General features: G+C 39.7%; 1 protein-coding gene across 3 annotated transcripts in view; it reads left to right on the top strand.

The window, feature by feature from the left end:
- Positions 1-23203, top strand: part of LOC138743350 (A disintegrin and metalloproteinase with thrombospondin motifs 2-like) — a 273394-nt gene that overhangs the window by 164614 nt on the left and 85577 nt on the right. For all 3 annotated transcript variants that reach the window (XM_069898571.1, XM_069898570.1, XM_069898569.1), the window contains exon 5: positions 18653-18852. In XM_069898571.1, coding sequence (XP_069754672.1) covers positions 18653-18852 — 200 coding nt within the window. The remainder of the gene's footprint in view (positions 1-18652; positions 18853-23203) is intronic.

The following is a 23203-nucleotide window of genomic DNA, read 5'->3' as shown; positions in this document are numbered from 1 at the left end:
TTCTGTAATAGCATTGCGCTCTCCACTACCCTGTCCTTCATTGAAACCATTAAAAGCTATTTATTTTCATTATCCCACATAAATTTAGCTTTTATGTTCAAACGTCGGGCAATTTTATTGAATTATCTTGGTGAATACTTGTCTTGAGGTTATTAATTGTAGTGGCTAGAGTCAAACACTTTTCAATCTCGAGGCACGCTATAGACTGCAGCTGCTGAGTCCCTCGAGCAGATTGTTTGTTGCTATAGGTTTAATCTTAGAATTTACACTGTTGTTGTGAAGTCTTCTCAGAACCAAGATCAATCATCCAAATGAAAGACGGAAATGTGTTTTCTTCTTTGACTGATATTCTTGGTCATAGACGAAAAGTGGAACTGTTTCATGGAGCAGGTAATTTGGAGATACAGAAAATTCCATTTGAACTAGTTATTGGCAGCCTGAAAGACCCTGGCCTGGGGATGTAAGATTCATTAAAGCATCAGTTCTTAAGAGGTTGTGGCACATCATTAAAGGAGAAATTATCATGCCAATTCAAATGCAGATGTTTGGTTGCTCAGTAGCAGAAGAGAAATGTGAGCAAATTAGAAGGCCCCAAGCTGTTCTCTGGGCAAATAAAGCTGTAAATGTTGTTTAATCAGGGCCAGCAATGAATTAAGTTGTCGTCAAAGAAATGAAGTTGGCCCAATTATGTCAAAATGGTTCCTGAGTTTCCTATCCATTATCCAAAAACAGAACTAAACGTGCAGAGTTTGGACATATTGATTTCTAATGTCCTGACAGGTTTCCCCTCACAAAGATAAAGAACTGGTGAGAAGGCAGTCTCATCAGCTGTTTATTGAAAATGGAAAAATGTCTTCTTCTCAGGCTCATGGATGACTTGTTTTCACTCCAATTCTGTAGGTCATGGGGTGGCTGATCAAGCCCAGTTGGAAACTGCAGACATTGCCACAAGTCAGACAGGAGCTGCTTAATGAGGTCGGGAGCTTGGAGAGTGGAAAGAAATTTCCACCACATAGTGGGTTTCTGCATGCTCTCAATGAAGAAACCCAAACTTCCTAGTTCCACCCCAAATGTCAGGGCTGTGTGCTCTTGTCTTTAGTGGTCATGGGTGAGCACTTCCCACTGATTGGTAATGTTACATTATTTCCAAGAGACTTAGAAATGATTGAAACATCTCCAATGTCCTCCTGGTAACCATGATGATGTTCTGAGTACCTTATCTGAGAGTCTGCCATTGGGCAAACCTTCAGGCCATCTGTATGAAATTAAGGCCTCAGCGTTAGCACTGCTTATCTTGTCAGTGGAGTTGGAGGATTTTGCGGAGACAGCATTGCTGGCACATCTTCATCACCAAGAGATATCTGTCTCAGAAAGATGTGGGGATAAAGATGCAGACTTCAATGACCATGTCGTGCATTACTGAAGGAAATCCTTCTATGCATGATTTGAGGAGAAGAACAGGCTGACGCCAAAGAAAGTTCTTGTCTGCCCCTGATGAATGGGCCCCTTGCATAGCCACGGCCAAGGTAAAGAGAACCCTATTCAAGGTGAGCCCACTCAAGATAGCAGGACCAGACAACATACCTGATCAAGTACTGAAGGTCTGTGCAGACCAACTGATGTAGGTCCTTATGGACATCTTCAACACATCACTGCAGCAGTCTATTGTTCAAGACAGCCAAAGAGGGTGACAGTAATAAGCCTCAACGACTACAGTCCCATGGCACTGACCTCCACGTGATGAAATGCTTTGAACATCTGGTGATGTAATGCGTCAAAGCATGCCACCCAGAGACTCTGGATTCATTTTAATTCACCTACAGATGGAATCATTTGTCTGACAATGATATAGCCTGTCCTTTCACTCTGTCCTAACCCACCTGGAGAACAATACCTTGTATACCAGTCTTCTGTTCATTGATTAATATGATGATACCCCAGAGGCTCATGGAGAAGCTGTCTTTGCTGGGACTCAACACCCCTCTCTGTAACTGGATTCTGGACTTCCTAATGGAAAGACCACAGACTGTCTGTGTTGGTAACAGAATGTCAAGCATCTCAGGGCTGTGTGCTCAGCCTGCTCTTATTCATGCTATTGATCCACAACTGCAATGCCAGATCCAGTTCCTAATGAGCCATCAAGTTTTTAGATTACATGACAGCAGTTGGCCTTATCAGTAACAATAATAAGTTGCACTATAGAGAAGAGATGGAAATCGCGTGAAATGGCGTGAGAGTAACAACCTGAGTCTCAACGTGGACAAGACAAAGGAAATGACTGTGGATGACCACTACACTTAAATAGCTCGATAGTGGAGAGAGTAGAGAGCACCATGTTCCTTAGAGTCCACTTAAGAGGTCACCTATCCTGGGCACAGAATATCTCCTCACTTATCAGAAAGGTGCAACAGCAATGGCACTTCCTTGGAAGACTGAGTCTGGCAAGATTACTGGCTGCATCCTGTTAACTTTCTATTGAGAGCATCCTGGCCAGCTGCATCACAGTGTGGTACGGTTGCTGTAGAGTATCACATTGGAGGTCAATCCACAGGACCAGAAGAGCGGCAGAGAGGATCACTGGGGTCTCCCTACCCCCCCCCCCCCTTTGATGGGATTTACCAGAATCGTTGGCCAAAGTAGGCCCACAAAAAACAGCAAGGACGCATACCAATCAACATGTAGCATCTTCCAGATACTCCTGTCACGAAAGAAATACAGGAGTATCAGAGCCAGACACCACGAGGCTGAGAAGCAGCTTCTTCCCTCGGGCAGTGAGAATGCTGAATGACTGATGAACTGCTCCTACAACCCCTCCATGACACAATTATTTACTGAACAATAATATTTATTAGTTTAAAATTTGAAAGTACATACTATGCATATGTATCATTTGTCTATGTGTTAAGTCTATGCATGTTTGGAGTGTGTTGCACTGAGGAATGGAGAACATGGTTTCATCGGGTTGTACTTGTACAATCGGATGATAAACAAACAAACTAGAATGACAGTTTGTGTGCCATCGTATTAGCAGACAGAGAATGGAGATGAATTTCTGCAGCCACCCAGATTAGAGAAATATATTAAATAGTCTTTGAAAGTACAATCTACACCTTGGGTACCTGTTTTATACTGCACTTTAAATAGCTGCTTAAGTTGAGATGTAATTTATGATCTGTACAGCACTTTAGTCAACGTGAGTGGTTTTAAATATGCTATAGAAATAAACTAAACTAAACTAAGCTAGTAAGGTCATAAGGTTCTGTGTGATGGTTGATGCTGCACCCTGCACTTTCCTTGTTTCCATGTAGAGTCATAAAACATCCATGGTGTTTCTAGGAAATCAGAATACATTGCAAGAGCAGGGACCAACTTTTCAACCACTCAAAGGAGATAATTGTGGAGTGACAGATAGCAAAGGGATCCTTCTGTAGTGCCTGTCATGTATTTGTATTCACTCTTGAAGATGGTCACAATTGTGTATACAGCATCCTTGACATGTTGTCCTCTTTGCAGATATAGGAACTGAGGCTGTGAATTTGAGCCAAATTTCTTCCCACCAAATTTTAGAATTTCATCGGGGATGCCTTTTTGATCCTAAAGTCAGTTAACATTTGACTAGTTCAAAGATTGGCCTGAGGTGCCAGTGAATTTGTCCAGATGGTGTGCTGTAGTGTGCACAACAAAGCCTAATAGATTGGCTGATCTCAGAAGCTAAGCAGGCTCAGGCCTGGTCAGTACTTGGAGAGAAGACTGTGTGGGAATACTAGGTGCTGTAGGCTTCTGTGAGGGGCACTGGACAAAATGCTGCCTTACGGTAGACAAAAGTCAAAGAATTTCATGTATGGTACATTCTAAATGTAGTATTATGTGACTAATGGAACCTTTACCTTTGGATGAAGTTGAGCACACTGACTTGAGAAACCAGAGTCTTGGTTGGAGTTCCTCCAAAGTTCTTTCTAGCAAGTCCTGATTGCCTGCCTTTCCATCCTTTGTTCTCAGCTGAGTGGGCCCTCACATTTGTGGGCTGTCGATGGCATTGACAGCAATGAAGAATATAGACATACTACAGTGATCACTGAGTAGCAAGACTTCTTGTGGTCTTTCCACCATCTGTTCTTTGGTCATATGTTTTTAGTTGAACTTTAGGTGCCTTTAGAACTTGTGCAGTGGAGCCAGTATTTGTAGTTAACGAGTTTCTGGCTTCATGGTCATTCTCATCAATCCACTCCTGCTGTTTCCTATTAGAGAAGCCAAAATTCTATTTACTGGTGCTTAGTATGTTTGGCTTCAAGGCAGTCCAGATGCTGTGGAAACTGTAGGGCTCCAGTTGGCTAGCAGGGGCTAATTTGTAAGTGGCTTGGAAGAGCTTGCTTTGTGGTGTCCTTGAAATATTCAGCTTGACTTTTCTTACAGTAATGTTTCTGTGCTACTGTTGTTTTGGGACAAGGCTGGTGGAGAAAACTCAGTGAATAAAGCAATGATCAGTCCAGTAGTTATCAGAACCCATTGTTACTTGACTGATAAGGCCATCCTTCTAGGTCTATCACTCAGAATTATATAATCTCATTGTGCCAAATTCTGAAGTGGGATATTGTTATGAGGTCCTTTGCTTGTCTGCCTAATGAGGCACAGAATAGTGGAGACAACACCCTGTACCAAGTCTGTGATCAGGACAAGGGGTCTGCTGAAGTTAGATTTTTATCCTTCTTTGCCAAACATGCCTTTCCGGTTCTGTTTTGATCCTGATGTTTACTAATCAGGAAGATTGGTTTGTCCCTCTCTCTGGACATTGGCCAGGGTTTTTACATGGGGTACAGAAGAGCACCTTGGCAGCATTCATACCTTTTGTGTGAGCCTTGATTCCATAGAAGAGTGAGATGAAGCATGTTCTATCCAAGGTTCACTTATGGATGTGAACTTGTCTAATGAAATACCAGATTGCCTCATTCTTGTTAATGAAAATAAGACCATAAAAATGGCCTTCCAAAAAAAAGTTGTATCCATGGGCTTGTTCTTCAAGCGGTCATCTCCTGCAGGTTGTAAAGCTGACAATGTCAAAGTTTCATCCACATCTTTCAAAATTGGGATGTGTGCCTTGGTGACCAGAGCGTTGGTTCCATAGTTCCTGGCTAATGATATGAAGGGACAGTCAAGTCTGTCAGTGTTGGTTTGCTCCTTCGACCCTGTGCTACCTATTCTGAACTTCAAATTAAGGAGTAAAATTACCCAAGATTGACTTTTTTCTGCTCTGTCCATACTGATTTGATAGAAAAAGTTATAAATCTTGTGGCCATTATGTCAAAAATACTTGGACACTGCTCTGTGGCATGAACATTTAATACATGCACAAATGTAGATGTAGGTATAAACTTCAGTGGCCCGCATACAGTGTGCTTGGGCAAAACGATCCAAACATCCCCTGCTACTGCACCCATTTATGTCTTTCCCAATTCCATATGTGAAAGATGTATAGTTATTATATCGTTTGACCTGCAAGAATATCTTGGCAAAGGTTTAAATGAGCATATCATCCTTCTAACATTTGTTTTTCTCCTTATTTGACCCCCTTATACTTTTCCTGACGATGTTGATGTAAGCTGCTGAGGTAGAGACCACTGATAAATCCTGTGATCAACTTTGCTTGGTCTGGGTGTATTTATCTCCTTTGACACTCAGGAGAGAAATGATTTGTGTTTATCATTGATTTATTTAACTAAGATTGTAGATTTAAATCTGAAAATCTTCAATGGCTGCAAGGATGACCCTGGTTTGCAAAGCCAACATTCCATAAAGATTAAAATAGCCTTTTTGCATGCTGATCAGAGATACTTGTGCATTAGAGACACAAATGAGCACCATACCCAAATACAATGCCAACAAAGTGGCAGACTTGAATAGAGGAATATTGTTCATGTTTCTTCCATCTGTGTCCCTGCCCCCACATGGTCAAGCCAGTCCACGCTGTCATTTACCTTCCAAATTGAACACATAGCACCAATCACATTTAGCTCGCTGTTTCATTCCCCTTCCACTTCTTTCTTTGTGAATGCTGACCTTATTTATGATTATGCCAATAACTCAGAAAGAGAACTTCATGGCTCTCTGTGTCAAGATATTTCATTTGCTCTTGTTTCAAATCCATGACATTTTCATCTTTTCTCATTAACTTTTCTGCTGTTTGAAGCAATTTGCTTAGTCGATTGTTCAATATTTGAAACCTTTCATCACATTGTTCCTAATATTTTGTTGATAAAATAAACTGGGCCATGAAATTCTAGGCAATAGAATTTCCAAAACAAAACAATCGGTCATTGAAATCAGAAACATCATGTAGGGTTTGCTGAAATTGCAATTTTTCTTTTGATGCAATTATGTATAAAGTTGGTAGGATTTGTGCATTGTGACTGCCATTTCTGTAATTGTCATTTGTGTATGTTTGGCTTACGAAAGTCACAAGCTATTCATGAAGAAATAGACTGGAAAAGAACTTCAGGAGACTTCGCTCTGCTTCAGCCCTTGAATCTTCAACACCACTTCTTATGCAATTGCAGAAAGCTAAATCCCTGCTGAACATAGTTCCTTCAACATATATCCCCAACAGCGAAGTGTCCCATCCCTCAACTCCTGCCAATTGATTGGCTGACCATGACTCTTCCTTGCCCTTGTTTTCTTTGAGACCAACCCCCACCTCTTGTTCCTGCGATATGTGACCTGGACTCGAGGGTCTAATTGCTTTTCTCTTTTCTCTACTCACTGTTATGATTGAGCCAGAGGAAGAAAAAACTTGGACCAAGTTAATCATGTAAAGCCTATCATTTTGGCCTTTACACAATAGAGTTGGCAGTGGCAGGCTTTGAAAGAATAATTAGTTGTCCTGCTGTGCACATTTATCATGGGTTCCAAGTGCCCATGAATCTTTAATGACATGTTTGTTCATATTTCTACTTTTCTACTGTGCAGCATACTTCATCTATATTACACCCAGGCCTCTTTTCCTCTTAACATCTTAAATCCAGAGCCCAGTATAGTGTAGAGCAGCCATTCCCAACGATGGCCATATGGTTTCCCTTGTGGGCTACAATACATTAAAGGGGTGGGGGAGGGAGCGCGGCAGAGACTGAAACAATAATATATTTTAAATGCTTTTTTATTGTGGTCAGTAGAAGTACAGAAGAAACCAACTAAACATAACTGTTTCACAGGGAAGGCGCCCATAAACTTAGAGTAGAGTTCTTTGGTGGGGTGGGGGGGGATTGCATAACTGCAAAAAATATGTTGAGAATGGCTGGTATAGAAAGCTATGGCTAACATGCACACATTTGGTTAGTAATTTAAGATGGGTTTTAAGAATCAGATAGTAGACTGGATGAATCCATCATGTTAATGTCTTGAGATCCCAATATTCTTTCTGCATCTAAGCAAGTTGTTTGCATCTGCATCTTGTCTGTAGCTGAGTTACAAGGAAAGGTTAAATAGGTTGGAACTTTATTCCCTGGAGTGTCTGAGAACAAGGAGAGATTTAATAGAGGTATACAAAAATATGAGGGTTTTAGAAAGAGTAAATGCAAGTAGGCATTTTTCCACTGAGCTTAGGTGAGACAATAACTAGAGGACATGGGTTAAGGGTGAAAGGTGAAACATTGAATGGGAATATTAGGGGGAGAAATAGTGAAATTGGACTTGATTTTGGCATTCTAAATAATGAAAAGGTGAATAAGTGGGATGGGTTTGAGGGGGCTATGATCCAGGTGCAGATCAAATGGGACTAGGCAGGAGGATAATAAACTCGATGGATGAAGGGTGTGTTCCTTAGTTGTAATGTTAATGGTTCCATGATCCATTCACTGCAGACCAACAGGTTGCTCAATAAAAGTAGCAGCAGTATGTGGAATAATCTGGGTTCAGTGGCGAGCCTCTGCTTTTACCTGTAACATCTATAGAGTAGGAAATGCTGACAATTTTACTAAGAGGGAATGGCAATGTTCACTTTACTCACCACTATTTTTACTGCAGATTTTTGGCTGTGAGAAACTCTGGGTGTTCATTTTAACACTAAGTTAGGCCCAGTCAAAACAAATCATTTGGCCAGCAACTTTGATACAAACCTGCCCTCCATTGCCTTCTTCAATTTCTTTGTCTTCCATCCTGGACTATGACCTCTGCCATTAGTCCAAAGCATCTTTGTTTAATTCCTTTATGGTTGTCTTTGATGTCTCTAGCATTGAAATTTTAACCACAGGTTGTACTCTTTTGATCTATTGAAGGATTTGCAGAAGTGAGAACAATAGCTATTGATACTATCACTTCCATTTATAGTGTTGTAATCAAAGTTGAATTTACACACTGTAATAGAATGGTCCTGGCCTTTACACTTCTTGGGTGTGGATAGGTCTCTTGTGACTATTCCCAGAGACCTTGGTGAGAATTTTCATTGATATAACATTTTTCATATCCTCAGAGTACCACCATTTTTCATTGCTAGAAATAAAATTTTTATTTTGAAGAACAGATAGTATTTCAGGCAAAATGTGCTGCTAATTAGGCCGCGGCAAAGAGGAGGCCGCGGCAAAGAGGAGGCCGCGGCAAAGAGGAGGCCGCGGCAAAGAGGAGGCCGCGGCAAAGAGGAGGCCGCGGCAAAGAGGAGGCCGCGGCAAAGAGGAGGCCGCGGCAAAGAGGAGGCCGCGGCAAAGAGGAGGCCGCGGCAAAGAGGAGGCCGCGGCAAAGAGGACCTCGACTAAAAAGCATTAGTCTAGATGTACAATACAAGTCAAATACAAGGGTCGCAGACACAAAACCATGGCTGTTTCTCTTTCCACGTGTGCTGCCTAATCTACTAGTTTTCCAGCATTTTCTGTATTTGTTGCACTTTGGCACACAATTGCAAAGAGCCCTCATGAGTTTTTCAGAAGCAGAAGATACATGTCTTTGTCTCAATGAGAACAGCATGGCTCTGGTTTGTTCTCCTGTATAATGACAAAGATGAATCTTCATAATAGCATTTGACAAACTAAAACATCCCCCTGTTCTTTGCCAACAGTGAATATTTCCTTCCCTGTGTTCTGCCTGTAAGAGGAACAAGAGATACCTAATGTTGTATGGCCCGTGAGTTGTGCACACCTGAGTAAAGGTGGATTGCACAAATGTTGCCTGTTAAAGCTGGCATACACTTGTATTTTTCCCTCTTGGTTCGCCAGTGCTACAACTCAGGCTTTGCTATCTGTATCTGTTATGTTACGTTATGGAGAATTGTAGAACAGATCTCCTCTAGTGGACTGTTTGAAACTATAGCCCTTTCAAGCAAAGAAAATGCCTGTCTGTAAAGGCAAAGATTCTTCACCCTTGAGCCTAAAGACTTACTTCTCTGAATGCGCCTGCTCCGAGGTGCCTATTCCATCCCTTCTCAGGGAAGGATAATCACTCCGTCGCTTGACCTGAATGTACAGCCGCTGCAAGCGGCTGGTTAGGAGTGGGCTGATGACGTCGTCAGCCCGTAACCTATCTCCCCACTCACCCCTCTCCCTGCATGACCCCCTCAAGGCAGGGGCAGCCAGCAGGGGCTGTCGGGGCAGCTGGTGTGGGCTGTGACAGCCTCACCAGGCTGCTTCAGCCTTTGGGACCACTCTCTGCGGCTCAAAACATGGCAGAGTAATGGCCATCTTCCCTACCCATAATTCCCCATGCAGCTGGAACAGTTCTGGGAAATACAGAAACAGAGCTCCGTGGGGGATTATGGGTAGGGAAGACGGCCATTGCTCTGCTGCATATTTATGACAGGTGGCGCTATGGCACCAGTCGCCCCATCTCCATCAGATCCGGAGGTTGCTGCAAGGTGCCACTCAATATGAATGCGATGTTGGAGCAGCCTTTTAGGGCTGATGTAAGATTTAAGTTTTCGTTCCGCTCTTGTAGCTGGCCTCCAGGCAGAGGCCAGACGTGAAATGGCCTTGTGTGTCAGAAGTGAATCCTCCAGCCCATGTATTCGAATGGTTTTTCATGGTCCAATGTGATTATGTTTTGATACTATTGAACCTTTCCGGTTTGGTTTGCAATTTAACATTTAGTACAACAGAGAGTGTAGGAATTTAGGCCTGCTTTGTCTCTTATGTTGCTTTAGAAAAATTGCAAATTATGAATCCTGATGTTGATGAATCATAAAATGCCTAATACAAATTTTGAAAATATTTAATAAAGATGCTGTGAAGCACCAAGTAAAACTGTCCAAAATTATTTCTGCTGATATATTACGTTTTGTATCAGGAATGGCGGAGGTGCGTGCTTTCTCTGTTGCCCTTCTATACTACCAGACTGAGCTGAGTAGAAACTCGACAAATACTGAGCACTGGGTTTTCCTCAGCGAAACTGACTTTGTTATTGTATAAAAGAAAGGATCATATTGTCAGTTTCACAGCCCTGACTGAGCTACTAACGGTAGAGCTTGAATAATACAACCTACATATCAGAGAAATGCTTTGTGTTTTGCAATTATTTAAAGGGAGAAATAACAGAGAAGTATATGTTGATGAATTGTCATGAATCATAAATCCTGGCACTCAATGAAGGTACTTAAACTGTATTCAAAGCACAATTTTGGAAATCAGTAATGTAAACAATGTTGCTTCATTTCTCAGATTACGATGTCAAATTGTACATAACAAAATAAACCCACAGCCATTTGGTGGTTTGGAAGCAATGGAGATATACATTAGAAATGCAGGCTGGAATTATATTGAATAAAGTTTAGAGGTAGGTAAAGGACATGGTGTTAATGAATGGTAAATTTGTCTGGTAAATTGCCCTCTTCTTGACCTCATTTCAAGTCTGAGATTTAGTGCCACTAGAATGTGGGGGTTAGGGAGAGTCATGGGGCAGTGAAATGGCTGCAGGAGATTTATATTTCCTGCTGAAGGTGAAGGGCAATTTTTTTTTAAAGCTAATCATTTTCGTTGGGGTCATCTGTTGCTTTTTTTTCTTTGAATCTCAAATTAGGACCCAATTGGTTTTAACAGATTTGACTTCTCCATTTTATACAGTATAATGTTTCTTTACAGCTGCATTATGTAAAGTTGCTTCATACTCTCATTTTAATATAGCTGACTCTATTATTGATACATCATTCATATATAATTCATACATCATTAAAGTGTAGATTCCCTTTGTTCTGGTCTATTACTAAAAAGACACCAATAGTAGATAACCAGGCTATAAATTGTTCTGTTATCTTTAGTTAGAAATTTAAATCTTTTGTATCCATTTTTTCAAAAATCTACTTTGTTCACAAATTTGCAAATGCATAATGAATACAAATAAGGACATATTATTTTACCTAATACAAGACTTGCAATGTATCACCCTATCATTAATTTTTATTTTACATATCTTCATGGTCAAATAGTACATGGGTTCCAGCTCTTTCATGTAAAGTGGTGAGAGGTCCTTAAACTGTGACATTTCTGCTTTTTGTGTAAGAAACATGTATTGCAGGATTAAATGAGCTACTCAGACTGGTGAGTGTGTAGTTATCCAAGTCATCTGCTGGGAGTCTATGTTAAACCCAATGCTTAAGTACTGCCAGTTTTCATATGGTTTGTTTCAATTCTTTTGCCCTATTATCAATGCACCAGGGTTGTACAAAGAATTGCTTCGTCACGTGAATCCCTGTAGCAGAAATCACATTGGGGTTACAATCAGGCAGGACCTGAAGTGCATAGCTAAATTTCACAATTGGTATAGCTTGACTTGGATGAACTAACAAATAGCTCTGATCTAAGTTGATTTTTCAGATGCATAGTGCACAACTAACCAGCTATATAATTTAACTTCGGTCAAATATTCTGGTTGGACAATTACTACATGCACAATATTGTATTCCATTATTATTAGTGTTTCATTCTCATTTCTATTTAGCACAGACATATTGAGGAGCAATAAAGATGTTTCCATTCAATTGAACTAATAGTAGGCACACAACAGGAATTTCATTCTTGACACACAGCTTTAGTAGAAATACTCAATATACTCCTTGAAGAATATTCATTTGAAGGTACAAAAGGAGTCAGGAAAACTCCAGGAATTATAGTATTTTGATATTTCTTGCTTTCAAGTATCTTACTCAATAAAAACACTTTTATTTTGTCTGAGTCTTTTAGTTTGTGGAGTTGACAGTTTCAATTCCTTGGTCAAGGAAAACTCCTTTTGAATTCAACTTCCATTTGTTAGTCTATGAACCTTAAAAAGTCCGAACAAATAGGTTCAAAAGTGAAACCCTAATAACATTTAAGCAGACCATTCATTATGGTATTAATTATCTGTGGAAGGACTCAGAATTTAAATCCTTTCAAGCAAAAAGATGTTTGTGAATACATTTTAAGGTGCTCGATTTCAAATGAATTTTCCATATTATGTAGTATTGCTCAGCCCCTTGAGAACTGCAAATGGGAGGATTTCTCTCTTGATATTTTCCATCTGTGAACATTCCTTTCATTTTAGATCATTTTAATTTTAAATAGTTTACTTTGAATATTTCATCAGAAATTTACCAACTTTTGAAACGAGAATGCACCAGCTCTTTACAAAATGCCTTATCTTGAAACATTCCAGATATATGTGTGTGGGGGACATTGAATTATGGCTTTAATAATTTAATATGCTGTAAAAATGTTCTTAATTGTGTAATTTCATTTTACAACAGCTCAGTTTCTTTTAAAAATGGATAAGCTGGCCTCAGATGGCCAGAGGAGTTTTCTCTGTGGTAATAGCCACAATGAGATAAATCAGTTTTCCTCTTACCACTGCAGAATATCAATCATTCATTCAATATTCCTTTTTTTTAAAAGGTCGGTGGGGCTAAGGTGAACTTCAGCTTGATATGCCCAACCATTCCCCTCTGGGCCATAGAACTCAACTATGTGTTCACCTATGGTTATGAGGTGCAACAATGAAACATCATTCCTTTAACCAGATAAATCTACTTCTGCTTTCTGACAACCGTTCTAACTTCAGACAATTCATTAGCTTATTGTTCAATAAATCATTAGAAATTAAAGATTTAAAATAAATCAACATTACGTTTTTGATCTGCATGAATTTTCTTGTCACTGTTGAATTTTTCTGGTTTTACCAAAACATCTTTCCCAGGACATTTTTTGAAGAAGATTACTATGAACCCACCATAGATTTTATCAAGTAGCACTGAGCAGTTAGGAACTCGTACATAATTTATATTTATTTCTAGATATGGCAAAATCTACATCGGTACTTCGAATGCTAATGTTGTCAAGGGAATATATCCTTTTACCTCTCTCCTGTCTCCTGGTTTTTGCATTTCTTCAAAATTTTTATTCAGCATACTCTTACCTGTTGACCACAATGCTTTTTTGTAGTTTCTTTATTCAATTATGTGTTCCTGCTGAGTATAGAATCAAGAAAAGCATGGAATGATTTCCACTCGCTGAAATTTTAATTTTATGATTTTATTTAATGAATTAATTATATTTTCTTAACAATATATCTATAATTCGTGAGAAGGAGGTCTAATGAATATATTTCCAATTGCACTTTTTAAATAACCATTTTCTTGGAGAAGAAATCCAGAGGGAAAAAAACCCACAAAGAATAAAGCAAATGTTTTTATCCTGCTGAGTTGTAAAGAAATACCTGTATGTTGCTTTGTGTGAAATACTGAAAGCTACTCCATTGGGAAAAGGATATGAGATGGTTGTAAATTCACAGAAAGCAAATACTTGAGTCTAAAAATCTTTGTGCAATTCAGTCGTTGTGCAACATAGTAATTGTGCAGCACACACAAGGGCTGCTTCTAGCATGGGCCTACTAGGGAAAACTGGAGCCAAAATGTCAGGTGCCACTCGATGCTTGTTGTACATTTTCCCAATTAAAGTCTGCAACCACAGATCAACATAGGGACTTGTGATAGTGAAGACCTGATCCGTATATGGGGAAAAGTTAGATCAGCTTGGTGAAGAAATTTATCAGCTGGGTGAGAGTGGAAGGAAAAGGAGAGAGACTGTTCAGAATCAGGATCTGGAGTTAGGGATTGTCATCAGAATCAAGGCCAGGTGGTGGGACAGTAGATCGGGTAATGGATTGGTCAACTAAACAAAATGTCTGAAGGATTAGATGGTTTTGAGTTGAGTTGGAGTAGGAAGCAATGGAATAATCAAAATCATCAATCAATCGAGAGATGTCTGGGTTGATCATTGATCAAGTTGGGTCTAGGTAGGAATTCCCCAATGAAGATAAGGACTGGGGTGGGAAGTGGCCAATGATGTGCAAGAAGCTGGGCAGGAGATGCAATGGGTGATAGGAATTGGTTACTTCGAGGCCATTAGAGATCTAACCTGGAGCAAATGTGGAATATAAATAGATGGTCCATGGGGAATTAGAGCAATGGGGAAGTTAATGGGGGGGGGGGTGTCTTTGTTCGTGAGTGGGCCTAAAGGATATAATTTACCTTAATAGGACCCAAGTCTGTCACTACACAAAATATTGTTATTCTGGAAGTTTCCAATAGCGGATGCTCCTAGAATCACATGGTCTAATTTATACTGCAAGCATTGCACAGGGAATAACGTAATTTAATATGTTTCTTGCCATTTACCTTCTCCAAATTAAATCTGGGCTTTCCAGAGTAGTCTTTAGGAATGGGAAATTTAAAATAGCATAATACAATCAAACTCCTTAAAACCATTCTTTGTGATGAGGGATAAGGTCACCTGCCTGCATTGCTTTATGTGACTCAGTTTCTAACTTAGCTTGATGTTTTTTGTGAAATGCTTGAGGATGTTTTATGGAATTTATGTTTCCTTATAAAACATTTATTATTGAGATCGGCTTGTCCTAACAAGTGATTTTTATCATGCATCTTGGACGGAGTCCTCTGAGCCCATTTGCACTTTTGCTACCTGAATTGGAGCTGTTGTGAATGATACTGGCATAATACATGCTCATGATCTTGAGAAATGAAATCTAATTGAGGCAAAAATCACAGATGGTTAGGAGTTCATCTTTATAATGTCAGATCAGGATCAGAAGAATCTTGGAAGCACAGACGAGAAAGCCATTTGAAAATGTAAGCTAAACTTTCCAAAAGTAGATGGTGATCCTGATTTATAATTGTGGCCTTTTTGAGTGCAATGAACATTCCAAACAATTTTCTTTTTGTTTTGAAAACACAATTTCATTACACATCGTTTTATAACAAGGGTAGTGATATAGAAAATCATAGATCCATTTAATGAGGCTCTTTCGTCACCCTTATAAAAATAAGGATGGCCAGATTTATGATTGATCATTCTTTGTGATTTTTAAATCACAATAATCGATTTAATTTGAGCTACCTACGCTATATTCTTGTTTGTTAGGACCACTAGGCCAAATATTACTCCCTAAGTCAGCACAAAATACTCAAAGGGGTCATGAGAGAACTAATGGGAAATGATAAAGCATTGTTCTGTAGGGAATAAACCACTTTTCAATCAACATCGAGTCGTACAGCATGAAAACAGGCCCACAGCTTGTCCATGCTGACAAACATGCCCTCCTGCTTCAGTCCCACTTCCCACATGAGCGTAGACTCCTCCAAGCCCCTGCCATTTATATAGTTATCCAAGTATTTCTCAAAGGAAGCTAATGTACCTGGCTCTACCACTTTGGCAGTTTATCTCATTACTTTCTCAGTAAAGAACAGTCCCATTGTATCCATTCTGAATCTCACCTTGTCATCTTTTAGTTTTGCCCTTTCTCTTAGATTCTCCTAATCGAGGAAACAGATTGTCACTATTCACCTTGTGTACCAGAATGCCCTTCATGATTTTATAGATCTCACTAAGATCTCCTAATCAACTTCCTACGCTGTAAGGAAAACAGACCTAGTTTTCTAGTATCTCACAATAACTCAACTTTCCTAATCCTCTTCTGTACCTTTTTCAACTTTATAATATCCTTTCTTTAGCAAGGTGAGCAAACCTGCACATAATATTCCAATATTGTCTTGTATGACTTCAACATGTCATCCTAATTCTCTCTTTGCTACTCCGTCCATCTGTGCTGCCATCTTTAAAGAACTACATACCTGCACCCAAGGTCCACCTGCTCCATTATGCTCTTTAGGGCAGTTCCATTAATGGAGCAAATCCTGCCCTGGTTCAATTTACCCAAATGCAGCACTTCACACTTCTCCAAGTTGAAGTGCTTCTGACATTCCTTAGCTCAGTTCCCCATCATCCCCAGATCCTGTTGTAAATGCAGATAACATTTTCACTCTCAACTGTAGCACATATTTTAAATGTATGTTGTTTCTTGCCTTTTTTTTCCTGATTGGGGAGATTTTTCTCACTTAAGTTAGAAGATATTTGGGAGACTTAACCATATAAATCTGGCCTTACAAGAATGGGCAGGTGTTATGTGATTACACTGGACAACACTTTTTTTTTTCCAGAAGGTTTGCTTCCTGAAAGTAAAATGGGGATTATGATAGACAACTTCAAGCTGAACAAAAAAGTAATTTAAGATTTGCTGTATCACGTGGGAAATTGGAGAAATGTTAAATTAACCTTTAGTGAATTTAGCATGTTTAATCACATAATGATGCTGACTCATTGTGTATGTTAAACTGACCTAAAAATCTTGATTTTAATTTGAACTCAGCATCTAATGCCTATTGTGTCAGTGTCCAACAAGAGTCGGCCAGCATTGATGGATTCCCATTACCCTAATACTGCTTTTCCATTGTCGCAATGTCCTGGTGAAACCTTTCACCATTTCGTTATTGGCTGCACCAAGATCAGCAGGGAAGAAGTCCAAGTGTGAATGCAGAGAATTAATTTTGAACTTCATTGTTTTGTAGGCTTGAAGCATATTAAAAATATGACAGGAAATCATAAAAATAGGTTATATCTAAAACAATAGTATGTGATAGGAAAATATTATGGTCATTTTCGTGATCAACAGCCCAAAATCCATAAAATGCACCCAAAAGTATTCAGGAAGCAAAATTTTCATGGTCCAGTGATAGCCTTTTTCAAGTGGGTGCAAAAGATCACATGGTATTTCACAGAGAAGCAGCAAGAATCTTGGTGCCCTGACCAATATTTATTTTTCAACTAAGGCCACTGAAAAAAAATCATGAGCGATCATTAACTTGAAACAATAACTCTTCTCAGATGTTGCTTCAACTGCAATTAAAGTACTTTCTGTTTCTATTCAATCAGATGATCAGGGCATTATAACTGTCTGCCGGAGTTTGCTGAATTATACAGATGGCTGCCATCTTTTCTACATTAGATTCCATTCTACATCACAACACTAACATCTCAAAGTACCTTGATATGTCCTGAAGGAGGCAGGAAAAGTGCTATATAAATGAGAGTGTTTTATTTCATCATCTCCAATCTAATTTGCTTTTTTTCTGTTGATACTTTCTTCATGCTCGAGGGAAGTGAGAATAGATTTGCTGTGTTTCTCATTCATTTTGGCAGAATGATCAAGGAGAGGCAATATGAACTAAACAGTTCTAAAGGGTGAACAGGAACAGAGGGATGTGGGTGTAAATTACATAAACCTTTGAAACTGGCAGGATTTGTTGAGCTAACAGTTAATAAAGGAAATGGGATTCTCCGCTTCAAAATGGAGGTATAGAATGCAAGAACAGGGATATTCTTTCAAAGGTTTTTATGTGAACACTGTTTGGGGCAACACAGGACTTTAGAAAGGATGTTAAGGTCACAGAAAATATTAAATTTAACATAATGGCTCCTGGAAGGAGGAATTTCAGCCTCAAGTTTAAAGTGGGGATCTGAAGTTCTTTGAAGAAAGGAAGATTGAGAGGAAATTAGATAGAGGCTTACAATTCTGAATAAAAAGAAAGAGATTGCTTCCATTATCAGGTGACTCTAGGGTCACGGTTTTAAAATGGTGGATAAAAGATACAAGGGATATGAGTGAAGCTCCCTATCAGAAAGGGTAGAGCATGACACAAATTTCAGACGCGGAGTACTGCGCCAAATCAGGATTTTAGTTTAATTGCACTACTCAACAATCCTGAAGTTTATGGTTCAAGTGCTTGTACAGGTAAAAAATAAAAAAAATGCAGTGAGGTTTTCTGACCCTAGTTGAAGGAAATAATTTGTTCCAATTTCTCTCTAATTCTCTTCCATCTAGATCAAGTCTATACCTTGAAGAAGGGCTTCGGCCTGAAATGTTGGTTATATATTTTAACCTTCTGTGGAGCAGTATGACCAGCTGAGTTCCTCCAACATATTTGTGTTTCACTCAGTGCTTTCTCCCTTCCCTTTAGTTATTCTGCTAAAGGAGTGAATGAAATGGAGGCTTCCTTATCCTCCCTCCTCAAATACTTTGAGTAAGGCCAAGATGCAGTTAAGATAGTAGTCACTGCTTTACTCCTATCTCTGTAAGATGGACTCAGGAAAACTGAAGTAGAAAGAAATCCTCTTAACATAGCATCCCTGACTTTGATCTGCTCACAAAATTCATTTGAAGCTAATGCATATCTCATGATTGAATGGATATATTACTAATATTAATATTGAACTTAAAACTATTGTTATTTAGTATTATTGGGCACTATCCTGATGTTGCCTTTTTTACATTGCCTAATGAAGCAAATTATTTCTGGCAGACCCTGAACTGAGTGGATTGGGTGATCTGGAAGGTTTATCCCAAGGCATTGAGCAACAGATGAACAGAACCAGAAGAGTGCGAAGACATGATAGAGATGATGACTATAATATAGAAGTGCTACTTGGAGTTGATGACACAGTGGTGCGATTCCATGGGAAGGACCATGTACAGGAATATCTCCTGACCCTAATGAATATAGTAAGTGTTTTTGGTCATTTCTAATATGAACATTTATTGTCAACAGTTTAATGACTCCAGGACTAAGGATTCTCAGCCACATGTTTTGAATAGTAGGTGAGGGCACTGTGTGATCTATTGCATGATGAACCATAGAACATCACTGAACAGAAAACAGGACCTTTGGCCCTTCTTGTCTGTGCCTAGTTCCACTGACCTTCACCCATTCCACAGCCCCCCCATACCCCTCCCATCATGTACCTGTCCAATTTTTCTTAAATGTTCAAATTGAGCTCACATTCACCACTTCAGCTGGCTACTCATTCCACATTCCCACCAGTTTGTGGAAAGAAGTTCCTGCTAATGTTCCCTGTAAACTTTTCCCCTTTCACCCTTAACCCATGTTCTCAGGTTTGTATCTGACCTAACCCCAGTGGAAAAAGCCTAGTTGCATTTACTCTGTCTATCCCCCTCATAATTTTGTAAACCTCTATCAAATCTCCCCTCATTCTTCCATGCTCCAGCGAATAAAGTCATGACCTATTTAGTTTATCCCAATTACTCAGTTCCTGAAGTCCCAGCAACATCCTAGTAAATCTTCTCTGCACTCTTTCTGTCTTATTGAGGCACACCACTAGTCACAGGCCAACAGAGGCAAATTGTTCAAAAACTGATTTGAAGTACTTTGTGCTAGTGATCATGTACACCAAGTTGGAGGATAGAACAAGGCATTCCGTGCACAATCGTTTTTGTGTCAAAGGTGTTGTCCTGGCTTTGAATGCAGAACTGTTGTCAATACTCTTGCAAAGCTCACTTCTGCCAATATTAATATAATATGGAGCCCAAAGGTGCAACCTGTTGTTTTGGAACGATCCCAGTATATCTTGAAGTACATTGGGTTTCTTGTTGCTTTTATTTTTTTAGGAATATTTTGCTGGCATCAAGAGATCTGACGAACACCCTTCAAACTCTTACCAAAGTCAACATAGTGTGCTAAAAATTACAGGCGGTGTTTTCTTTGCCAGTTAGCAGTTGAGTTCCTGATTTAAAAGTGCCTCAGTGGAGACATCACTGGCTGCTATTTATTCTAGGAGGTGTTGTGATGACCGGGGCAGCCACACATGACCTTTGATAGGAGACGAAGCTGTACCCTTGGGTGAGAGTTTATTCCCATGTTGTATTGTGAGACATTGCACCCCAGTGGATCTCTCCAATGAACAATATATTTGCAGAATCTTGCTTCCAAGGCTGTCAACAATGTGTTATGCAAAATTCTGCAGGAGGAATGTTGGCTGCAGTCTCATTTGGGTTGCTCCTTCTGTTAAAACCAAGGTGATGATATCTTTGAATTTCTCTCCACGAGTCTTTCCAAGTGCCTCTGCCATATATCCCAATTTTCTGTTCACTGTAGCATCAGAGGTCACAAAGGCCCCACATTTAATCTGTATGGTTTTGGTAAGGAGAAGTAGAATTTACTGGTATTTCTGGCTTCTCACTGAGCCTTTGTAATCCAAATATTGGTGAGGAGAATAATGTAAAGTACAGCATAGTAGTGTTGATTACGCCTTCCATCACTTTGCTGTTAATGTGGTGCGTTGATTGGATGGTGATTTATCCTGCATATTTTGTGAACAGAATATAACTGAGCAATTTTCCACACAATCAGGCAGATGCCAGTATTAAGATTGTGCTCAGCTGCTATATTTGAACATTATGTAGGTGTGACTTACTTGGAAAGCAGAGGATAGTCAGGTATTAGTTATGACTGAAAATGTTCGGCAATACATCATATGTACTTCCCCCAATTATAAAGGAATTTATTTATGATTTAGAATTATCTGCACATTAAGGGAATAGAAATTTTAAAAAATTTCTGGGTAATTAAAAATCGTCCTCACAGGCACAAATCTGTAGGCAATGGCTCTAATGCCTGTTGGCTATGGCCTGGAACGTTGGTGGCAGAAATGTTATTTTGTATCATATCTACATTCAGATTTCAGATCAGAATCGGAATCAATTTATTGTCATGAACAAGTCATGAAATTCGGTCTTTTGCAACAGTGCAAACATTCATATTATCACCATCTTTCAACATTACTATAAAAAAAATAAAAATAACAGTGCATGAAAAGTCAGGCAGTGTCTTCGGTTCATTGATTATTCAGGAATCTGATGGCAGCGGAGAAGAAGCTGTCCTTGTGCCGCTGAGTGCTCATCTTTAGGCTTCTGCATTTTTTTTTCCCAATGGTAGCAGAGTGAAGAAGGCATGACCTGGGAGGTGGGGGTCTTTGAGGATAGAGGCTGCCTTTATAAGACAACACCTCATGGATGTCCTCATTGGAGTGAAGTCTGGTGCCTGTGATGTTGCAGGCTGAGTTAACAACGCTCTGGAGTTTATTCTTGTCCTGAGAGTTGGCATCTCCATACCAGGCAGTGATGTGACCAGCTAGAATGCTCTCCACAGTACACCTGTAGATGTTTATCAGAGTCTTCGGTGACATAACAAATCTCTTCAGGCACCGCACAAAGTATAGCCGCTGGCGAGCCTTCTTTGTGATTGCATCAATGACGAGACTCCAGGACAGATCCTCGGCGATGTTAACACCCAGGAATTTGAAGTTTTTGACCCTCTCCACCACTGAGTCCTCGCTGAGGTCTGGGTTTCAGATTTATTATCAGAGTACATACAAACCTGAGATTCTTCTCTTTTTCCTGCGGGTGAGACAGGAACACACAAAAAAAATTGAACACCACGTGCACATGGAAACAAAGAAAGAAATGTAAATAGATAAAGAAATTTAAACAAACTGTCCAATACACAGAGAATAAAAAAATAAAGAAAGTGCAAAAGTAGAAGTTCTTAAATCAATCCCTGATTGAGTGTATTGTTGAGTTTGATGGTGGAGGGGTAGCAGCTGTCCCTGAACCTGATGGTGTGAGTCTTGTTGCACCTATACCTCCTTTGTGGTGGTAGCACTGAGAACAGAGCATGTGCTGGATGGTGTGGATCCTTGATGATTGCTGCTAGTACAGCCAATGATCATCTCCCACACTTGCGATCTGCCCATCCACTCTTGCCATTCAGTGGCAGGACCTAGGTTCGCACTTCCTGATACCCCAAAGTCTTCTGCCATCCCCCGTGGAATAAGTTGAGAGTGTGGTGCAACATTCTTCACTTATGTGGATGAGTGCAGCTCCAACAAATCTCAAGAAGCTTGTCCAGGGAGAAACCATGAAGCACCTGGACTATTATCCTAAATATTCATTTTCTCCAACCATAGTTGTACTCTATAAAATTCACTACAATACTCTCTAAATTCACCCCAGTTGCACCTCCCAAGCCTACTGCTTCTACAACTGGAGACGACGAGGGCAACATGTGCAGAGTAGAACCATCACCTCACATGGACTATTAACAATGTCATCAAGGCACCCATGCAAAAGTAAAATTAATTATGGTTTTCATCATTTGAGATCTGACAGAACATATTTTGACTGCATTCATCACCATTCATACAATTTTGTGCGATTAATGCTTGATTACCGCCCCCCCCCCCCCCCCCAAAGCAAACAGACAAAATTAAAAGTTTCTTTCTTTGAATTTGTGAGGCATTTCATTAACCTTATTTAAATATGGATGCAGAGAAAGTAGTTTAAGCAAAAGGTATGGAGCAGAAGTTAAAGGTTCCAACTCTGCAGCTGGTGCTGTCACAAGAAAGGCACAAGTGTTATTTTATTCAAAACTTCAAATGTAGGCCTAGAGCAATAATCAGGATAAATGATATATAGAGGAAAACTAGAGATGCCTGCCTCAAGAAAGAATATTAAAATTGAAGGATTGTCCTGACATGTGAGGGGGTTGTAGAGATTGTGAATGAGCCAAAAAGGTAATGTAAAAATGTGAACCATTTCCTAAAGGAAACTGCCTGCCTTCGAAGGTTAATTGAATAATTTTCCTCATTCTTTGAGGGCAAAGGATACCTTTTCTTAGCAGATCTGGCTCACTGAGATGAAATAGGTGCATGCCCCAGGAGAACCTGAGAAAATGCACAGACAGTTTAACAGCAAGCACTAGAGATTAGAAAAGTAGGAGAGAGAGACTAGTTCTTATCCCATCTTCATTATTCCCTTTTGGTCTCTCTGCTCCGTTATATCTGGATTTTCTCCACATTCTGGGACCTCTTTCCATGTATTGCATTCAGGAATTTCAATGTCCCTTTTCCTTATTTCTTCTTATTGTTATCTCATTTCAATGATAGTTTCCAAGCTGCATTTGTGGGTTTAAGAACTATTGTAATTTAAACCCCTTGGTGCAATATTGAGAGAATATTACGATGTCAGAGGATAAAACAACTTGGGATTAGGATAGATT

The sequence above is a fragment of the Narcine bancroftii genome, chromosome 9 (genome assembly GCF_036971445.1).
Source record: "Narcine bancroftii isolate sNarBan1 chromosome 9, sNarBan1.hap1, whole genome shotgun sequence".
Lineage (NCBI taxonomy): Eukaryota > Metazoa > Chordata > Chondrichthyes > Torpediniformes > Narcinidae > Narcine > Narcine bancroftii.
Note: the sequence above shows the minus strand (reverse complement) of the source record. Positions and strands in the feature narration are given on the sequence as shown.